The sequence below is a fragment of the Astatotilapia calliptera genome, chromosome 15 (assembly GCF_964374335.1).
Source record: "Astatotilapia calliptera chromosome 15, fAstCal68.1, whole genome shotgun sequence".
In the NCBI taxonomy this organism is placed as follows: domain Eukaryota; kingdom Metazoa; phylum Chordata; class Actinopteri; order Cichliformes; family Cichlidae; genus Astatotilapia; species Astatotilapia calliptera.
The window spans coordinates 18,347,469-18,370,130 of record NC_137436.1 but is presented as its reverse complement, the minus strand read 5'-3'; the positions used below and the strand labels follow the sequence as shown (position 1 = coordinate 18,370,130).

The 22,662-nt window shown below is 40.9% G+C and overlaps 1 protein-coding gene across 1 annotated transcript; it reads right to left on the bottom strand.

Annotated features, from left to right (window-relative positions):
- Window positions 1-10: 10 nt before the first annotated feature.
- On the bottom strand, window positions 11-19,063 carry gareml (GRB2 associated, regulator of MAPK1-like). Its single transcript, XM_026142714.2, has 7 exons — window positions 18,447-19,063; window positions 15,798-15,938; window positions 10,169-10,299; window positions 9,366-9,531; window positions 7,826-8,676; window positions 5,384-5,553; window positions 11-4,656 (listed from the first exon to the last, which is right to left on the bottom strand). Exons 1-7 carry the CDS (start codon window positions 18,556-18,558, stop codon window positions 4,056-4,058), a joined length of 2,172 nt encoding a protein of 723 aa, XP_025998499.1. The 5' UTR covers window positions 18,559-19,063; the 3' UTR covers window positions 11-4,055.
- Window positions 19,064-22,662: the final 3,599 nt, after the last annotated feature.

The window sequence follows — 22,662 nt, the reverse complement described above, 5'->3', positions numbered from 1 at the left end:
TGTCATTCGGTTTATTTTTTTGATCTCTCCTTTATTTCTTCAGTGGCTTTGTAGTTACAAGATTGCAGAGTAGATCAGTATTACATGAGTGTAGTAGATCAGAGTGAAACTTTACTTCAGCTTTTGCCCTGGCTGAAACCCATCAAATCTGGGGATAATAGTAAAAAAAATTACAGGTAGTGATTCACAACAACATAAATTGCATTGTCAGTTATTTGGATCATTTGGATGATCTTGCTTTGTGATTGCCCTCAGTGTAGCCAGTTATATTACAATACTGTCCTCAGGATACACCCCTCAAATAGAACACACAGGTAAGAGCAGAGATCTAGTTTGGGGCCGGGGGGCATCTGCCCCTCTCTCAGCAGATTTGTACATTAGCAGATTTGTTCAACGGCTCAGTAACACAAATATCTAGTCAACCACATGACAGCAACTTAGTGTATTTATGCATGTAAACATAGCAAAGATGACCTCCTGAACTTTAAATTGAGCATCAGAATATGGAAGGAAGATGATTAAAGTGACTCTAAATGTGGCATGATTGTTGGTGCCAGATGGGCTGGTTTGGGTATTTCAGAAACTGATCTATTGGGATTTTTGCCACACAACCATCTCTAGGATTTACAGAGTAGTGTTGTTTTTTTTAAAGGGAAAATATCTACTAAGCAGCAGTTGCCTTGTTTGGTGCCAGAGGTCCGAGAACAACCAGAATGCTTCAAGCTGACAGGAAACCAACAATAACTCATGTAACAACTCATTACAACCAAAGTACACAGAAGAAAACCCCTGAACGCACAACAAGTCGAACATTTAAGCAGATGGGCTACAGCAGTAGGTGTCAGCTAAAATGAAACTCAGGCTACAGTTTATATGGGCTCACCAAAATTGGATAACAAAAGACTGAAAAAACTCTGCCTGAATCTCAATTTCTGCTGTGACATTCAGATGGCAGGGTCAGAATTTGCATAAACATGAAAGCATGAATCTATCCTGGCTCATAACAACTTCTCAGGCTCCTGCTGGTGGTGTAATGGTGTAGGGGATAACCTTAATAGCAACATTGCTGACCATGTCTATGCCTTTATGGGCACAGTGTATTAATCTGATGGCTAATTCCAACAGGATAAAAACTTCAAACTGTGGTTTTTGAACACACCAATGAGTTTGCTGTACTCAGATGGCATTTTTGGCATGTGGTGAAAAAGGAGATTCACATCACAGATGTGTAGTCAACAAATCATGTCAATGTAAGCCAAATTTTCCAGCACCTTGTTGAATCTATGCTACAAAGAATTAATACTTCTGAATACCAAGGTGTAAAAACTAGAGATGGCACGATACCACTTTTTTATGTCCGATACCGATATCATAAATTTGGATATCTGCCGATACCGATATGAATCCGATATAGTGTTTTTTAATCAACAAAACTGTTTTTTAAATATCTTGCTGCATTTTGTATAAGTTCATACTCAAGTTTAAAACAACAACTACACTAAAGCTATTCTGTTATACCTGTATGCAAAAAAAAAAAATATTTCATAGTTCAGCAATACTGATCAATCTAATAAACTTAAACCTACACCATCCTCCCTATTCTGGTATTTTAAAGAGTACTTAGGTTGCTTAATATTTATGCTAACTAACAGGGTTCCAACTCCCAGCAACAACAAAAATAAATAAATAAAAAATAGGGAACCACCCCTCACGCTCCACCTCATGATGCTTAATCGACGTAATCAACCTTAATTTGATGCAGTGTGAAAAAAAAAAAATGCACGGAAATCAATTATTTTTCAAGAAATATTAAATAGATTCAACATCTTTCTTCAACAAAATTGCAGACTGCACAGATGGTACCTTCCCAAAGGAAAAAGTACTATAGCTTACTAGGGTATATATATTAGACTTAATAGTCACTATATACAGTAATGGACTTCTATACATTTTACATCAGATTAAAACTTTGGGTGTAAGATTCAGATAAATATTAAATAATTAAAAGCGAGACATCTTAAATGAGAATAAGAAAGAAAAGTATGTCTTTGTGCCCCCTTTTCCCTGTTCATGCCCTATCGGCCCCCCTGGCTAAACTTTGCTAGATGCGCCCCTGCACAGTTACAGCCGTCAGCTACGTAGAAAAAGATCCTCGAGTAGAAAGTAATATTAAATACATTCTAACAACAGCTGATCAAGCTTAAACGTGCTGCTGTTGTTCAGCCGCTGGTTTCCTCTTTCTGGTGCAAAGTGGGCCAAAAACAAACAAGAGACACGGACTCGCGACAGAAAAGCCGATCAGCTGATCATTAAGCAGTTTCATGATTGAAGTAGCAGCCGGAGAGCGAGAGGCAGTCGCTCGTTAAGCTTAACGCAGGAATGCTTTACAAACATTCAGAGATGGACTTACTCACTTGCTTTACTTCTCTCGGGGATAACTTTGTCGGAGATGAAATGCCGGGTTGCTAGCGAAGCTCCAAATGCTCAAACAGACCACCGACAGGTCCCGCATGCCACAGCCGCTCTATCACGTGATGCATACTGCTCCGACGTGCTAACGTTCTGAGGTGAGTTACGGCGTGTTGCAAGTTTTGTGAGGTGCTTTCGTGATATTTAATGGATCGGATTACATTTTTTATTTTTCTCCGATATCCGATCCAGTAATTTAGGTCAGTATCGGACCGATACCGATACGTAATATCGGATCGGTCCATCTCTAGTAAAAACATCTCATTTTTAATGCTCTAAGAAGAGAAACTGAAGTGTTGTGCTTATTATCATTTTTCTGACTCAGTGATTTTAGGTAGAATTTTTTTTTGTTTATTTATTATACATTTTTATGTGAGTTTCTTTTTAATTCATTGAACAAACTTCACAGCTGTTCTGTCCAAGACTTAATAACTTGGGCTTTTTTATGCTATGTAGAAAAGCAAAGAGTAGCTGTGTTAACTTATTACAAAATTCGACTACATTCATTATCAGTTTCTAATGTCTGCTATCTGAAGATGAGGTTTGTGCTGATAACCTCATGCTCGGCCAGGTGGAGCAAGTTCAATGAAGAATTCTCCCCTGTCTCTCTCGCTGTTGCTTTTCTGTCTTTATTTTAGGTCATCTGCAGATGTTACAAGAGATTATAACAGAAACAAAGCACTCACAGATGGATCTAAAACAGTGGGTGAAAAAGGCAGCAAAGGTAGTGGCAGAAATATTAGCTTTCCAAGGAAACTGAGTGGTGACAATTCCTGATATTGTAGGACTTTGATCAATCTATGTGGATGAGAAATCTGAGGTACTCTTACAACTCCATTTCTGAGTTTTACTATAACACTCATTGTTACCTTTAAAGGGACTGTTAATAAAAATATCATCCCTCCCGAAGCATAGACTGACCTGTACCAAAAAAAAATCAGTCCAAAACCTCAGTAATTTTGTCAATGACTGCTCAGAGGTCTGATATTTTTCATATTTTCCTCATTGTTCTTTTGAAGGTAGTTTTAATTTACAACAACCTCCCACTTTATCTGTGCCAATTACATTCCACTGAAACTCAGTGAATAAAGAAGGATGTCTAAATGACCTGTATAGGGTCAAAATGTTACAATTCCTTAAATTACCTTGTCTTGAAATTAATTTAACACCTATTGATGACTAAATAAAGTGTCTAAAAAGTGCTGAAATTCTGTTCATTCATCAAATCTCATTTAAAGTAAAATGATAGAAATTTCCCCTGCATATCAAATTCTAAGTTGAACGGTGTGAACGCCACACATTGTTTAAATCAGACTTTAAGTTCCAAAGAGGGCACTTTTATCCTGGAGCTCTCTGTTGTAGCCATTTGTTAGTAAAGTAGTGCCAGACTGTGATTCAGACAGGAAACATGTCAGTCTGACTTTGAGCATTAGAGCCAGTCAAGTGTCAATTCTACAGTTTGACCACAGTGTGGCGTTGTTTCCTTCAGTTTCATTCATTGGGCTCAGCAGCCAGTTGGTCACAGTGGAAGGCACATTCAGGGAGGCTCAGCAGCCAACAGGCACATTCTCAGGACAGTGTGTATATTAGATTTTGGGCCTCCAGCCCTGTATGAATTGTGTGATCTTGGTCACATGGAGTCGGCTCAGGTGGAAGTCATGTGACAAGATATCTTCAGTCAGCTGCACCAGCAAGCTGCCATCGATTCGCTCCCTTTGGAACACGGACACCGCTGCCTCTGATAGGCCAATAAACCGCAGGCAAGCTGAGACTTCCTCCAATGACAGAGCAGACAGGTCAGCGGGAGGTCGCCAGGTAGGGTCAGGGAGCGGGGACAACCCCTCAGGGACTCCTGTTGATGTCCCACCACCCTCCGCGCCTCTGGAAGAATCTGTTGTGGAATTGGGAGCAGGCTCAGGCGAGGGACAAGGGGACTGGCGGTTGAAGGGGTTCAACGCCCCAAAGGGAGCAAATCGACTCTGTGGGGGTGGCGGTCTGAGTCGAAGTCCAGAGGAAGTGAAGGAATCCACCCATGGCTCTGCCCAGGTGGCTTGTGCAGGCTGAGGATTGGCTGTGTTGTCTGTAGGGATGCCAGAGACAGGCTCAGGACTAGTAGGATTAGGGGCAGAGCAGTCACCCCAAGAGCACGGGTAACAGTAGAGGGAGGCATCGGGGGAGGGGGAGCAACTGGGACAAGACAGAGAAAATGGAAATGTTACATATCAGCTACATATCATATTTACAAAAGTATTTAAATGACCATATTTCAAGTTCCAGCAGCTACCTGCTGAAAAATTCTCCTTAGCTTGCTGTCAATTCATAAAAAATGTATCATTCCATATATCGTCTATTTATAGAACAAGCAAACAATCAATATGGAGCTTCATATTGTAAAATGGCATTGCTTTCTGTGCTTCTGTCAGTTCAGATTAGATAACCTTCCCATACTTTCTTTCCATATACCTTATAATCTTCTTTAAAGGGCAAGAACGGGAAATCTGTAAGCAGTAACCTTTCAGAGCTGAAAAATGCAGCCAAAAAAAAAAAAGACTTCCCCGCATGTTGGTGACTTATCAGACAAATATTATTGCTCGTCAGGTGGGTTGCACTAAGGAAAAAACAATCTAAACTTGAGACTTGAAAATAGAAGTCCACAAACTAATGGGTGTCTACATCCATATCTTTTGGACATTTTTCATTGCAATTTATTTGGAAACAGCCATTGCAGTAGCTCTGTTTGAAGCTACAGTATTTGGACTCTTGCAGTAGTTTGGAACTCGAGGAACTTCATTCTCTCCCTTTTCGTGTAATCAATCATGTCAAGCAGTGAAACCAGAAAAGGCTTTCAATCCTCTCTAAAATGATACCAGTATGTCAAAATAAGGATTTACACATTACGTGTTTTATACTGTACCTGTCCTGTAGTCCAGAGGAGTAAAAGGAGATGTTTGGTCTCGGGGAGGTGGACGTTTTGGGGAAGCGAGGTGGAACAGGAGGGCTGGGAGCTGGACTGGAGATGGAGCCTCCTTTGGAGCAACGAGGGGGAACTGGAGGGGCGATCAAATAGCGACACTCCTCTCTCACCTGCAAGCACAAACCACACACACAGAAACATAAGCATAACAATAACACACACAACAGCCAAATAAAAAAAGGTTAATCTTAAAAATAGACTTCTCAGGAGGCTTTGTGCAAGTGTGTGCGTGCAACACATAGTAAATGTCAAACTTTGTGACCTTTACAACTCAAACAAAGTCCTTACACACAGTAGCAGCATCTAGATACACACACACACACACACACACACACACACACACACACACACACACACACACACACACACACACACACAGTGTCTTGGCAGGCTAAATATCAGGAGAACGCTATGTGTGACAGGGTATAATCCAGTTGCAGAGGAGACGTCAACACCCACACAAACCTTTCTGTTCCGCTGCCCTCACTTTAAAAGGGAAAAAAAGTTAATTAAACAAAACAAAAGCATGAAAATGTGCGCTTTACAAACAACATACACAGTTACACATGGACACCATTGCCTGGGAAGACTCTTAGAAATGTGAAACAGCTCACTAGGTAAAACAACATTGTTTTCAATAGGACACCATTTCCTCTTTAAAAAGACAAGAAAAAAGAGATGTTTTAATTCATGGAAGTGCTGGTCGACCCCCAGCTTTAAGGTCAACACTAGAGCTGTACAGAAAATGCATTACCATATTAAAAAAGAACCTTTATAGTCTACATAAAGCCTGACTTGCACCAGTTTGAGTGTTAAAATTAATCTAGTAAATTTCATTATACATCATGTAATGCACGTTATAAATTTCATTATGCGCTACAAAAGGAATATTTTAAGGCAAGTCTGCATTTTTGCTGTACAGCAGCATTTAGGCGAAAACAGTAGAGGTGATTAATTCATTTGTAATCAGTAGAACAACAGTTATTTGGTCTCACCAAAAGCAAAAGTAAAAAATACCACAAATTCACAAAAATGTACAAAGAAAGCTAACAATATATCACCTGCAATGCTTATTTTCTGAAGAAAAAAAATTCCTAGGTATGACCTTCTCAGACTTTTCTGTAACTCAATGTCAAGCCAAACCCTGGGAACTCTGATGGAGCCAGTCAATGAGACTTTAATGGGAGATTTCCTGGCTCCAAATGGGAACTTGAAGGGGTGACTATGCATGGAAGCATGATCAGTCCATTTACAGTAAAGGTAATGTGTTAGTCACACATCTTTGAATTTCTATGTTATTTAAAGAGAGAAAATCAATGACACATGCTAGCTTAGGAAAGACTAGGGCTTAGCTGCTGAATAACCACTCTGCTATTGAAGTTAGGACCTTGCTGCATATGATATTAAAAAGAGCAAACTAAAACAACCATGCCAATCAAGTCTGTGGAAATTAATTTCCTTTGGTTATTTTCAGACAGATTTTTTTCTTCTGGTCTCAGCAAGTTAATTCACACAATAATCCATAATCCAAGTAATCCTTATAATATTAAAAAACTGAAATGCTCTATATGTTTAAGAAATTTCTCCTAGGAGTTGTAGTGCTGATTTATAGCAATCACATTAAAAAGCTTCAGCAGTCTTAATAGCTTTAGCTTTCGGTTCAATTCATTAGAAATAATCAGCCACAACCTAAAAACCACTAATGAGTGAAGTGAACGACAGCACTGATTCTCTCTAGTTCTGCTTGGAAATCCTGGGTCCTTACATTGATGGAGATAAGTAGACACGTACGACCAACCCAGGTCAATAACAGCTCCCATGGCAATGTGGAACTGATGATAGTGGTTTCTCCTAAAAGAACAATCCTCCCCGAAACACTGCAAAAACTCCTCGAGAACATGGAAAAAATACAAAGACACTGACTGGTTATCCAGACATGACAGATCCCAATCTGAGCTGTGTAATGTGCCAGAACATTCCCAGAGGATCCACTACCTTTGTTCTAGGACATCTTAAGGGATCCCATGTCTATGGAGAAACAGGTTAGAGCCATTTTGGCAGCACAAATAGGCTTACACAACACTGTGTACGTGGTTTTTATGTTGAGGCTGACCAGCTTATGTATCTCTATCTATCTATGTATATCTGTATGTGCTATAAGAGTAAGGGTGGTGTATTGCAGCATTTCCAGTCAGTGTGCATTACAGTCAGTGTGCGCTTGTATTTGCGTTGAGTGTATCAGTGGGGTTTAAGAGCTGTTGTGTATGAATAATTCAAGGCAGCCATCCTGACTTTTAACAGCCGGATGCTACTGTGGACAGATAAGAAGGATGACAGACTGAAGAACGAGAAGATGGATGGGAGGCAAGGACTGCAACTCACAGCATCAGATTTTGGAGGTACAGGTGGCGGGGTAGACACTCTTGTCACCACAGTACCAAGAGAACCATCCAGTGAGGAAGATGAATGGAAGGATATGAGGTTTGGCTCCTTTCCTAAGCCCTCTGCATTTTGATTGGTCCAGAGTTCCTCATAAGGGATTTCCTCAGCGGTCCTCATTTCACCCTCAGTCCATTCAGGAGTCACATACTCCCTCTCCTCACCTGGCCCCTCCCCTAGCCGCTCTCCAAGGGAGTCCCTGCAGCGCTGAGATACGCTGTCTGAGACTCCACCAACATACCCGCACATTGAGAGACGCTGCAGTGCCGGTGCCAATGAGTCCTGGCTCGACACGCACACGCGAGAGCGCCGTGGGCTCACACACTCCTCAGTCATACACTCCAATTCTGGCCGAGTTTCTCTAACAGCACGAGAGTAGGCATCTGGGTCAAATGCATGTCGCAGAAGAAGGCTCTCCAATGCTGCTTTGTGCACGGAGGCCTCGGCCACATTAAACCGGGGCATGCAACGCAGCAACAAAAAGTGGGAGGGGGAGACTTCCTGATGGCGGAGAACCATGCAGAGCACCACCGTCTTGCTGACTATGTTGAGCAGCTTGTAGCGGTGGCCCTCTCGTACTGCGTGACGGTCGTAGGGGTTTCGTGGCGGCCTCGACGGCACAGACACGTTGACGGGGAGGCGGACTCTCTCGATGATGCTGCGCACCGTGTGCTCCCCCCCCAGCATGCCTTGCTCCAGTGGAGAGCGTGTGCAGAAGCGTCCACGGCAGCCAAAGGGCAAACTGACACTTTGATTGGTGCGATGGTTCATGCAGACCAGGCAGGGCGTTTTACCTGAAGAGACAAAGAAGATATTTAGGAGTTCACGGGTGGATCAGTCCTAACACAACAATAATACAATTTTAACTTTTTCAAAAATGTCTATGTTTGAAAGACAAATCCACAGATTTCAATGTGAAGTGAATACCTTTGATCTTCTTGTTACAGCGCAATGTTCTGCTGGGAAACTCTGGGTTCTGAAAGTTATTTTCACATGCGCCAAATACCACCCCCTCCCACCCACCAATAGCAACAGGATATCTTCAACACAAGTGACCTCCACTAGCAGGACAATGTGCCCAGCCACGCTGTAAAAAATGCTCGAGAATGGCTCTAGGACCACACAAAGAGTCCAATGTGTTCACTGCCGGGTCTGGACTCCCAATCCGCAGGACTCATCAAGGCCCTACCCTGCAATCCACAGGACCCATAAGATCTTCTGCCAACGAACAGCCCCAGGGAACCTGTGTCCATGCTGCAACAGGTCAAAGCTGTCTTTTGCGGCATGAAGGACACCTAAACAATATTAGGCAGGAGGTTTAAATGTTGCGGCTGACTGGTATTCTTCAAAAAAAAAAAAAAGGAATGAACTTCAGCAACCTTCAGTTCTGCCAGTGCTTTTGTTTTCCTCGTTCTCGTGTGCATGTTCTACAACTGAAACGGCGCTTCATAACTTTACAGCTCAATAGTTCAGCCTGACTTACTTCTGGGAGTCTTTCCTAGTCGTCTAAGAAGCGCGCTCAGTCCCGTCTTTTCCTTTGAGGGAGTGGCACAGAGAAGCTCTGCTTTCCCCATGAGCGACAGCTCATCTCCAGCCTGCAGAGTGAAACTGTAGGGCTCACTGTCTTCACTAAATTCCCCTGAAACAACCTGCAACACAGACATGGATGTATATGTGTATAAGATATTGCATGACTCAGGGATTAATTACTATAAAAGTACTGTTGTGGTTAGTTAACTACCTGTAGTTAAAAGCCACTCCCCATCCATGGACCTTTTTTTTTTGGACCAAATTCTCGTCAGCCAATCATGGCCTCGAAAAAAGAAGTCTATATCTAAATTTGGTTAAACAAAAGTGAAAAGTCCTCTTTTGAGGCTATTATGGAAAACTTCAATGCAACTAGATTTCACCCACCATTTCATGTTTTACACCTAGTTTTTGTTTCAGTAATACAAACATCCTTGCCTTTGTTTTTTCATTTGTTATAACATATTTAGATATGAAATGACTGTGATCAGACAGCCACACTTCAAGCATCCACTTCGAGTGCACAGTCTGAGGAGGTTGCAGAAATGTTGAGAAGGAAGAGTGTCCCTTCACTTTTCAAACACCTTAGAAGAAGGCTTTTCACCTTTCAGTTTTGACCAAATCTTAATGCTGTTTAGATTTCATTAAAGCTGTCTTTATTGTCTATTCAGTGTCTGTTCGCTTTCTTTCAAACACGTTTTTGCTGTGGTGGTAAATAGGGCAAAGCTGAAGTGGAAATTCATTATAGGCGTGCCTTACTTTGACACTGAAAGTGATCGTCTCCATGACAAAAACTCGGTCTGGAAAGGCACCAGCAACCTCCTCCACACTAGAGAAATACTGGACTGGATCCCTGACGTCCCGGTCTTCATCCAGCAACTTGAATTTGCCTATAGAGAAGATCGGTGTGATACAGGAGGAAAGAAAGGGGTGAAGAGTGGCAAAGGAAATGAGAGAGAGGACAGAAGAAGATTATGTTGAGAGATGGGAGAAGAGAAACAGTGAAAAGAGGTAGGAAGAGAAGAGTGGAAGGGGAGAGCGAGTTAGGAAAAAGCCAGAGGCGGGGAAAAAGAGCGGGTGAAAAGTTCCTTTTCGGCTGCTTATAGTTTCACTATAAAAGCACACACATCTGCAGCAGAGGAATATAAAGACACCTCGGTGACCTATGACCTGGCACCAGCTCTTTCCCAATCGACAGCCGACTGGGTTGCCACAGTAACGAATAAAGGACCCCCATTCTCACGCAGAGCAGAGACACATCACCATGGAGACACTTACACATACACTGTCACGCACACACACAAACTCATCCCTCTCTCTCTTTGACTCTTTCTGTCCCTTGCTCATCCCCTCGTCTGTAAATCTTTCACCCTCCTGAACTTAAGTTTTGTGCTGTTGAAGCTGTAAATATTTTTTTTTTGCCTTTTTGCCTCTTTTCAACATTGAAAAGAGTCATTTAACAGCCCGTAAACCAAACCGACATTGTTCAAAGGACATTTTAAATGCTTTGCTCCTGTTGGCCAGTTTATCAGACTGCAATGGAACGACTACATCCTTTCGAGGATCCTCCTTCTTTTCACAGAGTCAGAGTTTGAATGAACAAGAGAAGTTTTTTTGGGGTTTTTTTGGGTTTTTTTGTCTGGTAGACAGAGTAGAATACCAAACTCTACCATCATCTACGCCAGAAGCTCTCTCATTCTCTTTTTCTTCCACCCCCCACTTTCCAATTCAAAATGAGCCCCTAGGATAAGGAGCTTCCACCCACCTAACAATACCAGCAAAATCCCACTTTTCAACACAACCCACCACCCCCTCAAAGAGTAGGAGTTGGAAATAAAACAAGGTTTACCACCAACCTAAACAAAGCCCTGCTCAATTCTGGAAATGTATATTTAGTCAAAAGTGAGATTCCAAATGTCGCTGATAGGCAACAGAACACAGATGTGACGTCATATTAAAAAGCTGCTCTTGCTATATGATAAAGCAGGCTGGTATTTGTAAAGGCTTCCACATAAGGCTTTTGGCCACTGGGTCCACCTTACAAGGGTGGTTGCAGCCTCAGTTGCTTCCCTTAATCCCATTCATGATAAGTGATCATTCAGCTTTTCTGTCCTCTGTCATCCCAGCCTCTCAGTGATGGGTAGACGAGGATGCAGACAAGCAGGGAGGAGAAGAAGGAGGGAGGCATCCTGTTGTCCATCCCCACGGGGAAACCTATATTGCACTCATCCTACGCTTATTTAGACTTCCTGTATGAAGTCATCACACAGACATTAGCTCATCACAGACGATGGCCTGTGATTCCAAAGCAACTCATCTAACATATTTAAAGGGACACAAAAGTAGTGCTAAAAGGATGCGTTCATGTAAATGCGTCTTTTTCGGATCTGTTGGAATGCATCATTAAGTAAAGAGGATGTCAGGCTGATGATTTGCTTCAGGGTCTCCTATTTGATTTCATCACATAAAAAACCACTCTTTGATTACGAACACACTTTTTCACGATTGCAAACTGATTAGACACAAATAAGAAACAACTATATTTATTGCAAACAAACAAACAAAACAACACAAGTAAAGTCAAGGATTACAGCCAGAATAGGTCACTAAAAGAATTATGGAGCTGCAGCCTTCTATCTTTAAAGCTGGACAGATACTCCTTTTTAATTAAATCTTGGAAGCACACAGCATGTTTTAATCAGCTTTTCTCCGTGGCCAGAACTTTTATGTTTGAACTGCACGGATGAGCTGACTGGCCACAACAAGGGCTCTAAACCCACTGAATGTAAGCAAGGGACCTTTGGTTGAGTTTGTCCATTGTTGCTGTGTTTAGTGTAGTGAAGAAGAGAGAGGGGCAACATTACTTTGTGCAATTCTTGCAAGAGGAAAAGAGAAAAATAGGGGGTCACAGCTGGCTGGGAGAAGCAGACAATACAGTCTGTTTGTTGTGTGTTGATTTTTGTCAGAGCTCTGCCTAAGACTACAATGTGAAAGTCAAGTCATATAAAAGACTGTCTTCTGATTATTCAAGCAATTAATTGAGGGCCGTTACCCGCTGGGAGTGAGAACATAAAAGAACAACTCACTCTCCCAGATCCTGAAATTAGGCATTAATATTAACCACTTTTTGAGCTTACAAGAGGCTATACAGATCTTTCCTGTTTATACTGATAACACCCCAAAAGTTCTACATTAAAACGGATATAAACAGAAACGTTGGAAAAAATAACCAATGCTAATGAACAATGCCATTAAGTTGAAAAAAATCTGCATATCTCCGACTCTGCATAGATTTATTTATTTATACATCTAGGAGTTTACTAGAGCAGCTTTAAACAGTCAGTCCAAAGTAATTCCCATTTATCCTTTAATGAGCCTTGCACCTCCTTAGTTATGACTATAGGAAGGATATCCCCTCTCCATGACATCATGCAGAGCCAAGAGTGAAAAGAAAAAGCCTGAGCTGAGTCTGAAGCCGGAGCTCTTTGGCTCACAGGACTTAAGCTGACCTTATTAATTAAAATATTTCACCATCTTTAATAAGCATTCATGAATATAAGAATAAAACAAAAGCTTGCCTTTATTGTGCGTATTATAATTTATAGCTTTCAATCCAATCTCAACACTAAACCAATAAAATAAGTTTAAAAAACAAAGAAACTGAACAAACTAGTGAATCGTTGTTACCTTTATTGGGCATTCTTTATTCTACTTGGTAATATATATATATTTGCTATTTTATTACTTTCTGTGTGTCTAATCTCTGGGAAATACTAGCTGTCACGTGTTTCAGATATGAAATGCTGAATGATCTCAACATACTCCCCCCTCCCAGCCAAATGTTGTAGCGTGAGGTGACATCAGCACTCCATCAGTGGAGGAAGCAATGGAGAGAAGGCATTAAGATCCAGTTACACTGAGAATAATGTGACTGGGTTGAGAGTCGGAACAATGGGATGGTGGGGATGAGCTCCGGTGAGGTCATGCTGGCTAGACTCATTCAGCAGGAAGACGCGAGTCAATGGACAACTGGAGTCAGACAAGGTCACATGGTACACGAGTGAATGTGTGAATGAAGGTGGTAGTAGAAGATGTGCTCATCTGTACATTAAGAGTTTAAAGTACGCAACTCCTCCGCAAAGAGATTCTATTATGCTTTTATTCATTCCCTGTCTGTTACAATGGCAGATGATCATATTAAGGATAGGAAAAGTTTTATACTGCATAATGAGGGACGAAATCTCTGGTTTAAGTAAACTTGTTTAGAGTATTTCAACTTTTGGATCTGTATAATATCAGAGTGCGTGGATGTCCATAATATGGCCACCTCAGGCACAAGGCTCTGAATGTCAAAAGATGACCCCCGCACATCTCTCTTTTAAACATTCTGTTTGTGAGGGACAACCAATCAGATAAAAGTTGTTTTGAAATGGGGAGGAGCTAAGAATAGCTTGACTACACCAAGACCCAGTATAAATTAAATAACTGATTATTTTAGTTTGTAATTCGTTTAGAGGTACTCTGATAGATTTGAAGAATAAAAGTTAAATTAATGGCTCCAGATTATTGTGTTATTTTTTTATTACTTAGCAGAAAACTGACAGAATTACTGGAATAGATTGGAAAGTGTAGGATGTCCGCTAACATTTCTACTGGTACTAACAGGGTCAGGGGAAGGTTTGTGTGTTTCAAGGTGTTTTCATTTTCTTGAACAAGAGTGTGAACTCTCCTGAATGAACTGGAGCATCAGCAATTCTATTATTAATTATGAATTACCTCACATTAATAAGGAGTGGTTTTTACTGACATAACACACAAAGAAGGGAAGTTTCCAATCAACCCTGGAGGGAGGAGTTGGGGAGGGTCGTTATTAATATAAATTCAGTTCGTTTATGACAATTATGTGAAACTTTTTTATTTCTTGATAGATGTAGGAAAAAAACTACTGAGCACTGTGCTTGAAGCTGTTCTTAAGTAGAAATACAGCTGCACAATTTATCCCTAGAGCATGCTGGCAAACTGTGTTGTGTCAAACACAGGATGCAGTCATAGTGAGTATTGCGCAAAAGTCTTGAGACACTGGTCTTTTTTTTTAAATACAGGTATGTTTTTACTTGGTTGGCAATAATGTGTTTGTAAATACTATCATGCTGAAAAATGAAGCTGTTGCCAATCGGATGCTTTGCAGATGGTATTGCACGGTGGCTCAAAATCTGATTGTGCTTTTCTGCATTCATGATTCCGTCAATTTTGACAAGATGCTGAACAACACGGACTGAAATGCAGCCCAAAACCAGGACAGAGACATCATGTTTTACAGATGGTTCTAGACAATCTTTGTTGCTTGCTCCTGACCTCCTCCACTCTCCACAAGTTTGGATTCGTGACTCCATAAGATCTGTTGCCACTGATTTTTAGTCCAGTTCTTTTCTTAACCTTTTCTCCCTGTTTCCCTTCTAAGAATGGCTTCTTGACCGCCACCCTTCCATTGAGACCATTTCTGATGAGGCCTCAGCAAACAGTAGACTGTGCAGATGCACATCTCAGGTCCCAAGTCAGGTGTTTGCTAGATTTGTTTCCTATTTCTCATGGACATGACTTTCAGGTGTGGTTCATCTGCTATAATTTTTCTTGCCTGTACACACCATGCTGTGATATGCCAAATTTTCAGCTAGCAGTACTTTGAAAATAACCTTTTTAGTGCAAAATTGCTATTTTATATCTCTCAAAATGTGTTATCTGTAGAATTTTGCATAGATATAACTGAAGAAACTGTAACAAATAATGCATTTTGGTGACAGGCTGCTTTGGTTCTTTGCTAAGTTGTCTGTTATGTGTAGACACAACACTGGTCCATTCGTGGAGTTGAGGTGCCTTTTGATCTTTGAATGATTCATAGGTCAGTGTTAAGTGGCTTAACAATCAAAAGAATTCTCAGGAAATAGCCAGCTACAAGGAAGAGACTGACAATGAGTGAAAAACAGCCAATTTCCAAAGAAAAGCTCTGAAAAATCTTCAGACAGCCTGAAGAACTACTGCTCAAGACAACTTTAAAAGATGAGAAGAAAGTTAAAATAGGACTCGAGACTCAAGACTTTTGCACAGTACTGTATATTAAGCTTAATTAAATCTTAACACTTTAATTAAATGGTATTATAAGATTTGAAGGAACAACACAAAGAAAATAACATATTGAACTTTCAGCTTATTGATCCACAGCTATTTTGTTTGTAGATGCTTTCAGAGAAAAAGAATCCTGAAGAAATTCTTGACCTGTTTTTTACTCCTGCAGCAAATGAACATTTTAGGGAAAATCTATATATTTAGGACAAAGGTTTTCTCCCCGCTGATGTATAAAAGCAAAGTGTATGTGCAGATGCATGCTCACCCTGATACTGCAGAGGGATGTCAATTTTGGGACCAATTACATAGTGACCCTCCTCTAAGCTGTGGGCCGTCACTGTGGTCCACTGACGGCAGGAGTGTAAGAGCACCACATCGTCCTCTGACAGACCCTCCACACATTCACCTGCAGCAAACAAACACACACTCAGAAAGGAATAGGCAAATAGTGTGCAAGTCTCAGGTTTCTCAATTCTAAGGTCACACTTAGCAACTCAGCAGTGGAAAACATTAAAACACCCTCGTAAAAAGCACACATAATTACCACAATCAGTGATGGATCACCCCCCGCTAACCTACTCATCAGGACCCTGCTATGCAACTGGCAACCTACAATTACACAGCCCCCATACACAAACACACAAACAGGGCAGTCCGGCTTTCACAAGAGCTGTGTAGCACAGTGGCATTGATTTCTGCTGATAGCACAGCAGTACAATTCAATCACGCAACACAATGTTACTCCCAAGCCTTTGAGTCAAACAATCATGTTGATAGATGGCTGACTATAAACACAGAAAAGGATACTTGGAAGAAATAAAGCACATTATCTACTGAAACAATGTTAGCTTTCTTCAGGAAGTTTTGCTCATTCCAATTCAATGCTTCGTACTAAACTGTGATGTTAGTATGTCTTATATCGCTCTTGCCTGAGGATGTAGTAATTCTCTGTTATCTTAACATTTCTCCCTGTTCAAAACCTCAATGTTTGGGCCACTGTTTTGTTTTAAACTTTGATTTTTGCACCTAGGTATTTCTTTAGTTGGGAGGGAGCTTTGAAAGGGTCTGTGATAAATGCCTTTTTGAAGTTTCCTTTCAATTTAGGAGAAGTGTTATACCCATTTATTTTTTTCTAGGTTCTGAGACAAACCCCACAAACACTTCCACTACTAACCACTCTGATATATTCTAAGGGAGTCAGACAGGTTGAAAACTTTCCTTGTGTAGCCTCAATGCAGTCAGTTGGGTGGCTATTTAATTTGCAGTCTGCAGCGTTCATATTGCAGCCCATCACACTCAATTACATCTTTACCCACTCTTGCCGGAGAACACACACACACACACACACACACACACACACACACACACACACACACACACACACACACACACACACACACACACACACACACACACCATATGGATAAACACTGTAGTTGTTTGTTGACGCTGCCCTGAAACGGAGCTGTCATCATGCCCTGCTGTAAATAACTAACTACCATCTGGGCTGGCTGGATATGCAAAAAAGGAGGCATCACGAGTGGGGTAACTACAGTGCAGTTAATAAACACCTACGGGAGGTCTCTCTATGCGATGTTCAGGCGCGCTGCCGGGAGTAAGGTGCGTAATTTTTCCGGGACTGTGACACGGCTTCGGGTGCGCGCTTTTGTGCAGCGGGGAAACTTGGAGGGGTTTTTTCTTCTCCAGAGTTGCTTCTCGTTAGTATTCACTACATTCGCCGACAGATTACAGCATTTGCATATGAATAGAATTGAGCAGCACTTCAACAGCACAACAGATACTTTGTTGCTTTCCAGGCCTCGCTGAGACTGGAACAACTTTGGCCACGACACCCGTCGCCCGTTTCCAAATTAAAGACACCGAATCTGGTGAAGGTGAACGTGAAGGATCACGCTGGCAACGAAAAACATGAGAAATTAATAGAAAACTTGACACTAACGTTAAAACGCGTCTTGCCCGTGTCAGTGAACTAGTGCGGCACGGGTGCAGCGGGTGTATCAAGGTGGCCAGTCTGAACTAAAATATTAACGGAAACACCATCAGATTGGTTTCAAAGTAAGAGCAAGAACCTGGCACTGGCGACTGGGATCAACAATAAAACCTATTAACTCTTAATCCCGTATTACCATTGATGTATGTACTTATTTATTTATTTTTGTGACATAGACATGAGCAACGTAACAAAGATATAATATACTGGACATGTAAATGAAAGCGTATGTTGAGCATGTAATATATCCTCTACTAATCTGTAGTGCCTTAAGTTTAGAGAAGTTTACTGTAATCGCATTTTAATATTAGCAGACCAGTAAAACACATTTTTTTATTTATACTGTTTTTATTTAAAAGCCAATGTTTTTCTTTTAAATTCATTTATTTTAATCTGCTCTATTGCACTCATCTATACAAAACATCTGCCTAAATTAAAGAGTAATTCAATTCGTTGTGCTCATAGATTTGTTGGTTTTGCTCAAGTTAGCTGCTTACAGTTTTTCGCATTTCAAGTTTTCCCTCTTACTAAACGCGCTGACGAATGTGAACATTTATTTTGAAAGTTAAAACCGGAAAAGGTATTTTTTTCTGCCGACCTTGATGCCATTAAAGCACTTCACACGTTCTCCATTAAATTTGGACACTTGTTTTAAACCCCACCGAACGTTATACTCTAAAGCTTCCCACAAACACACTTTATTTATATTTTCACCCTTTTCTTCATTACTCGTCATCATTTTTCTTCACTAGCGTCACGGTTACGATAATTGTAGTGATAAGGAGCCTCAGCGTTAACTAACAACAGTTGGCAAAAGAATTCAACAACAAAAAAAGTGTAAAAAGTTTCTTATGGTCGTGTCGGAGGTAAAATCACCCAGTGAAGCAGGTTTATGTCTCTTACCGTGGGCCAGGCGGACCAGAGTGGGCAGACGGAACTTGCTGACCACCGCGTCCAGCGGCAGCGCCAACGGGCTCCAAGTGATCTCCGACAGGCTCGCCGACAACTTCTCCATCCTCGCGGGTCATCACGCTACCGGAGATAACGGTGACGATGGTGGCGAAGATGGTGATGGCGTTGGTGGTGATGACAGCGATGGACTGGAGAAAGGTGAGGGTGACGGTGGTGGTATAATGGCAAAGAGTTTCGCCATGTTTGAATGTAGGAGAGAGGGAGCGGAGTCACAGTCGGTGCGCTCGAGAGGAGAGAGGGGGAGGGAGGGAGCGCGAGCCCTCTCTCGTTCATTCTCCCCCTCTATCAGCCACTGTTTGTCCACCACCACCCTCATATACAAGTGAATCCGAAACCCAGTCAAACTAGTAGTAGGACTCAAAATGATCAGAAAGGAGGTGAAATGCGCCGATGTCCACTCTGACTGTCCTGGTTTGTAACTCGTGTTTTTCCACTTTATTTATTACATCACTTTGTCCGCTGAGGTTAAACCGTGTAGGTGGTACATGATGTTAGAAGCAGGGACCTTTGGCAAGCATTAGGTCTGGTTTTCGTCAGCTGCAGATTCATTTTCAATACCCAAAAGCCTTTGGCCACAGATAGACCTCATCCACAGCCTGTCATTTACTGTAATGATATACACTCCCTTGGCATCTCGTTGGGCACATCTGTCTTAAAACAATATAGTCTAATTCAGCAGCACTGCAGTAAGTACTGCGATCATCAAGGCTGTGGGCTTCAGTATTGCTGTAATAGTCTCCTAGAGTTTGCTTGTATGTTAACTGCAGCACAAACCTCCAAAATGATCATAACGTTCATAACTTTTTTTAAACAGCTGTATGCATTAATTTCATCACCAGCCAAAAAGACGCCACACTTCCTCACACAGCACTTAATTTGTGGCCCGAGGCAGGACTCCAGTCAACTCATTCAGTTCACTGAACATAACTGTACACACAAACCTATTTATTTCCTATTGATTTTTTTTCAACACATCAGTCATGATGCTACAATTCACTGTGCAGCTGAACAGATGAGTGTGGACTTCACAAGAATAATGTAACCAATGCTGGATATACAATTGTAAGTTCTTAGCTTTATCAAGTGACCTCAGCACATCAAAAACCGAGATTCCTGGTTTCCAAGAATGACTGACCACTCTTAACACACACTCATTGCCAAATATAGTAGTGCTGCAACTTATTCCCAATTCAGTTAGTTAAAATGCAAACCCAAACTGCGATTCACTGGCTATAAATAGCTCACTTATTCCCAGCTTTTCCCCTCCTCCTTCCAAAAGGAAACACTAAAGTGCAAAAGGATACAACTGTCCAAAACAGTACAAGCCTGACTAAATAATGTAAAACCTTAATTGGGATGTGACAGTTCATAGTTCATTTTGAATTTAGAGTCTAACCATAAAGCAATGCAAGCTCAATATAGTTGGTGGACTTGCAATATTTGTATTACAAAGCATCAACAACAATGTGAATAAACTAGTCCCACTTGTATACTTTTAAGAATGTATTGACCTCAATGTAATCATCAAGAGGCCTTTTTATTTAAAAACAGTGCAGTCACTTAAGTCTTCTCATGGTTTTGTTCAGAGAAGAGCTTAAGGATCATTTATATACCCTTCTCTTGATTGTGATCTTATTTTGGTTAGTCTTTGTGTGTCTACGGTCACCACAGGAAAAAGAAAATCTAGTGCTGTTGCTTTATGAAAAGAGAGAGAGAGAGAGATAGAGAGAGAAAGCCAAATTAACCAAAGTTGAGGAAAACAACTTTATTTGTTCCATATTAACAAAAATTCTAATATGAAGCTGAGCCTCTGGATTGGGGGGTATTATTTCACAACAGGTGGAGGGTTGGTCTGCATGGTGGAAAGCTCAATGGTGGGGCTCTGGGGGAAAAAAAATAAAGAGAGGAAAATGTTTAATCAGTAAAAGTCAGTAAGTCCTGTCCAACCATGCAAGATGAGATTACAGTCAATATATTGCAGCAACAAATATCACCAAGAAATAACAAGATTGTCCAAGTAACCCGCTAGTGACATCTGGAGGTAAACACATGCAACAGCACACCATCTAACAGAATAACTTGACTTTTTCCAGAGTGGTACAGATCATGTTCATTGCTCTACCACTCAATCTCAGATCAAGTCTAAATCAGATTTTTCATTACATTTACACATCCACAAATATTTCCTCTATTCTAAATATGACAGTGGTCACTAACAGCAACTTTAAGCCATTTTCTTATATACAGCTCATTCTGAGTAAGTCTGAATCTGCGTTTTTGCACCACTTTATGGTACAGATGTTCTTGGTTAAAGCTGTCATTGTGTGCTTTTCACAAACTAACCAGATTAACTAATTTACAGCTTCATTTTAAATATATGTATGGTGGCCTGTGAATGGGAATATTCATTTTAATGAATTTAACAATGGGTTGGCGATCGTGGCTCAAGAGTTGTGAGTTCGCCTTGTAATTGGAAGGTTGCCGGTTCGAGCCCCGGCTTGGACAGTCTTGGTTGTTGTGTCCTTGGGCAAGACACTTCACCCGTTGCCTACTGGTGGTGGTCAGAGGGCCCGGTGGCGCCAGTGTCCGGCAGCCTCGCCTCTGTCAGTGCGCCCCAGGGTGGCTGTGGCTACAACGTAGCTTGCCATCACCAGTGTGTGAATGTGTGTGTGAATGTGTGGATGTGTAAAGCGCTTTGGGGTCCTTATACAAATACGCTATACAAATACAGGCCATTTACCATAACTCATCTTTGTCACAAAGATTTTTAGAGACTGTCATGGTATATTTTATGTTGTATTATGCGTCTTAAGATGGAAATATCAAGATAATCTGGCAATTAAAATAGCCAATACATTTAATATTCTTGTTAAGCATTACTGAATAAAAATAAATGCCACATAGTGCTTACAAAGCTCAGTGGCGATTTGGTATAGCTCCCAGCACTGCAGACAAACTTATGTCACCACACTTAAAGTCACATTTCTTGAACTTGAATTATAGTATTGGTAAAATAAGTTAGTACTTACTGTCCTTCACAGCCTTCTTCTTGCCTGAGATGACAGAAAACCAAAAAGATTTGTTTAACAAATACAATGAAACAACCCATCTAGATTGTCAGTAATACTTTAATGATTTTTTACTAACAGCTTTTCAATAAAGGACCAAAGCATTCACATAGCAGTAAAATACAAATTGCAATTAAGAGACTGTATGAAAGCACCTCACAAATCACACAAAAGCGAATATTAATTTGAAGATTTGGGCATAGAAACTGCAGACTGATGCCTAACAGGTTGTTTCAATCAGTCTGTTTACTAAAAAAAAAAAAAAAAGGCAGTTACAATACAGGTTCAAAGGGTCATTTTAAGTTTGCATGTCATATTTTATCTGCACTTCTAGTAGATGACATCTAATATAATGTTATAAATAATAATAATAATGAAGTTTTGAACTCACCCCCATAGGAAACTTTGTAGTACAGGTATGTCATGATGCCAACACCAGCCCACATCTCTTGGTATGCCTTAGTGTAGTAAGGGCTCATCAGGGACCACCAGCTTGCAAACGCACGTCCAGCCATCTGAAGGAGGAAGCAGCAGCAAAGTATGAAATTACAGGTCCTCTGTTAAAATCCTCAAAAAACAAAAACAAACAAACAAACAAAAACCCACCTTGCATAATCCGAATATCTAACCCGAAGCTGCATGAACACTAAACTAACATTCAGTCAGCACCAATTTCGACTATAGCTAACTCTCAGAAGCCAGTTAATCAGAAATTAATTCGCACAGAGTGACACCTTGACCCTCAACACGGAGGTCTATCTGATGACTATGGCCACCAAAGAAAAGATGCGTTAAAGAAACATTTTTCTAAACTTTATTATACTACTGATTAACTGACTTGTTGGGTTAATGTCCCTGCTGATACCGACCTGCCTGCTAGCAAGCTTTTAGTTACCCGTTACGTGTAATAATAAATACATACATGTCGCTAATACGAGAAAAAAGAGAAAGTTTACACGTAAATAAATAACAGCTTAGCGCGAGAAGCTAACTATTTCATTCAATAAAACGGCCCGTGACGGACAGATTAGCATCTTTTCTGTAGAACTACAAAGAACGCCAACTAGCCTTAGCAAGAC

Coding starts and splice junctions, on each gene's coding strand:
- gareml (XM_026142714.2), bottom strand. CDS start 18,558: ATGGAGAAGTTGTCGGCGAGCCTGTCGGAGATCACTTGGAGCCCGTTG. Junction 9,532..10,168: donor CGATCACTTTCAGTGTCAAA/GTAAGGCACGCC, acceptor TCTGTGTTGCAG/GTTGTTTCAGGGGAATTTAG. Junction 8,677..9,365: donor ACTAGGAAAGACTCCCAGAA/GTAAGTCAGGCT, acceptor TTGTCTCTTCAG/GTAAAACGCCCTGCCTGGTC.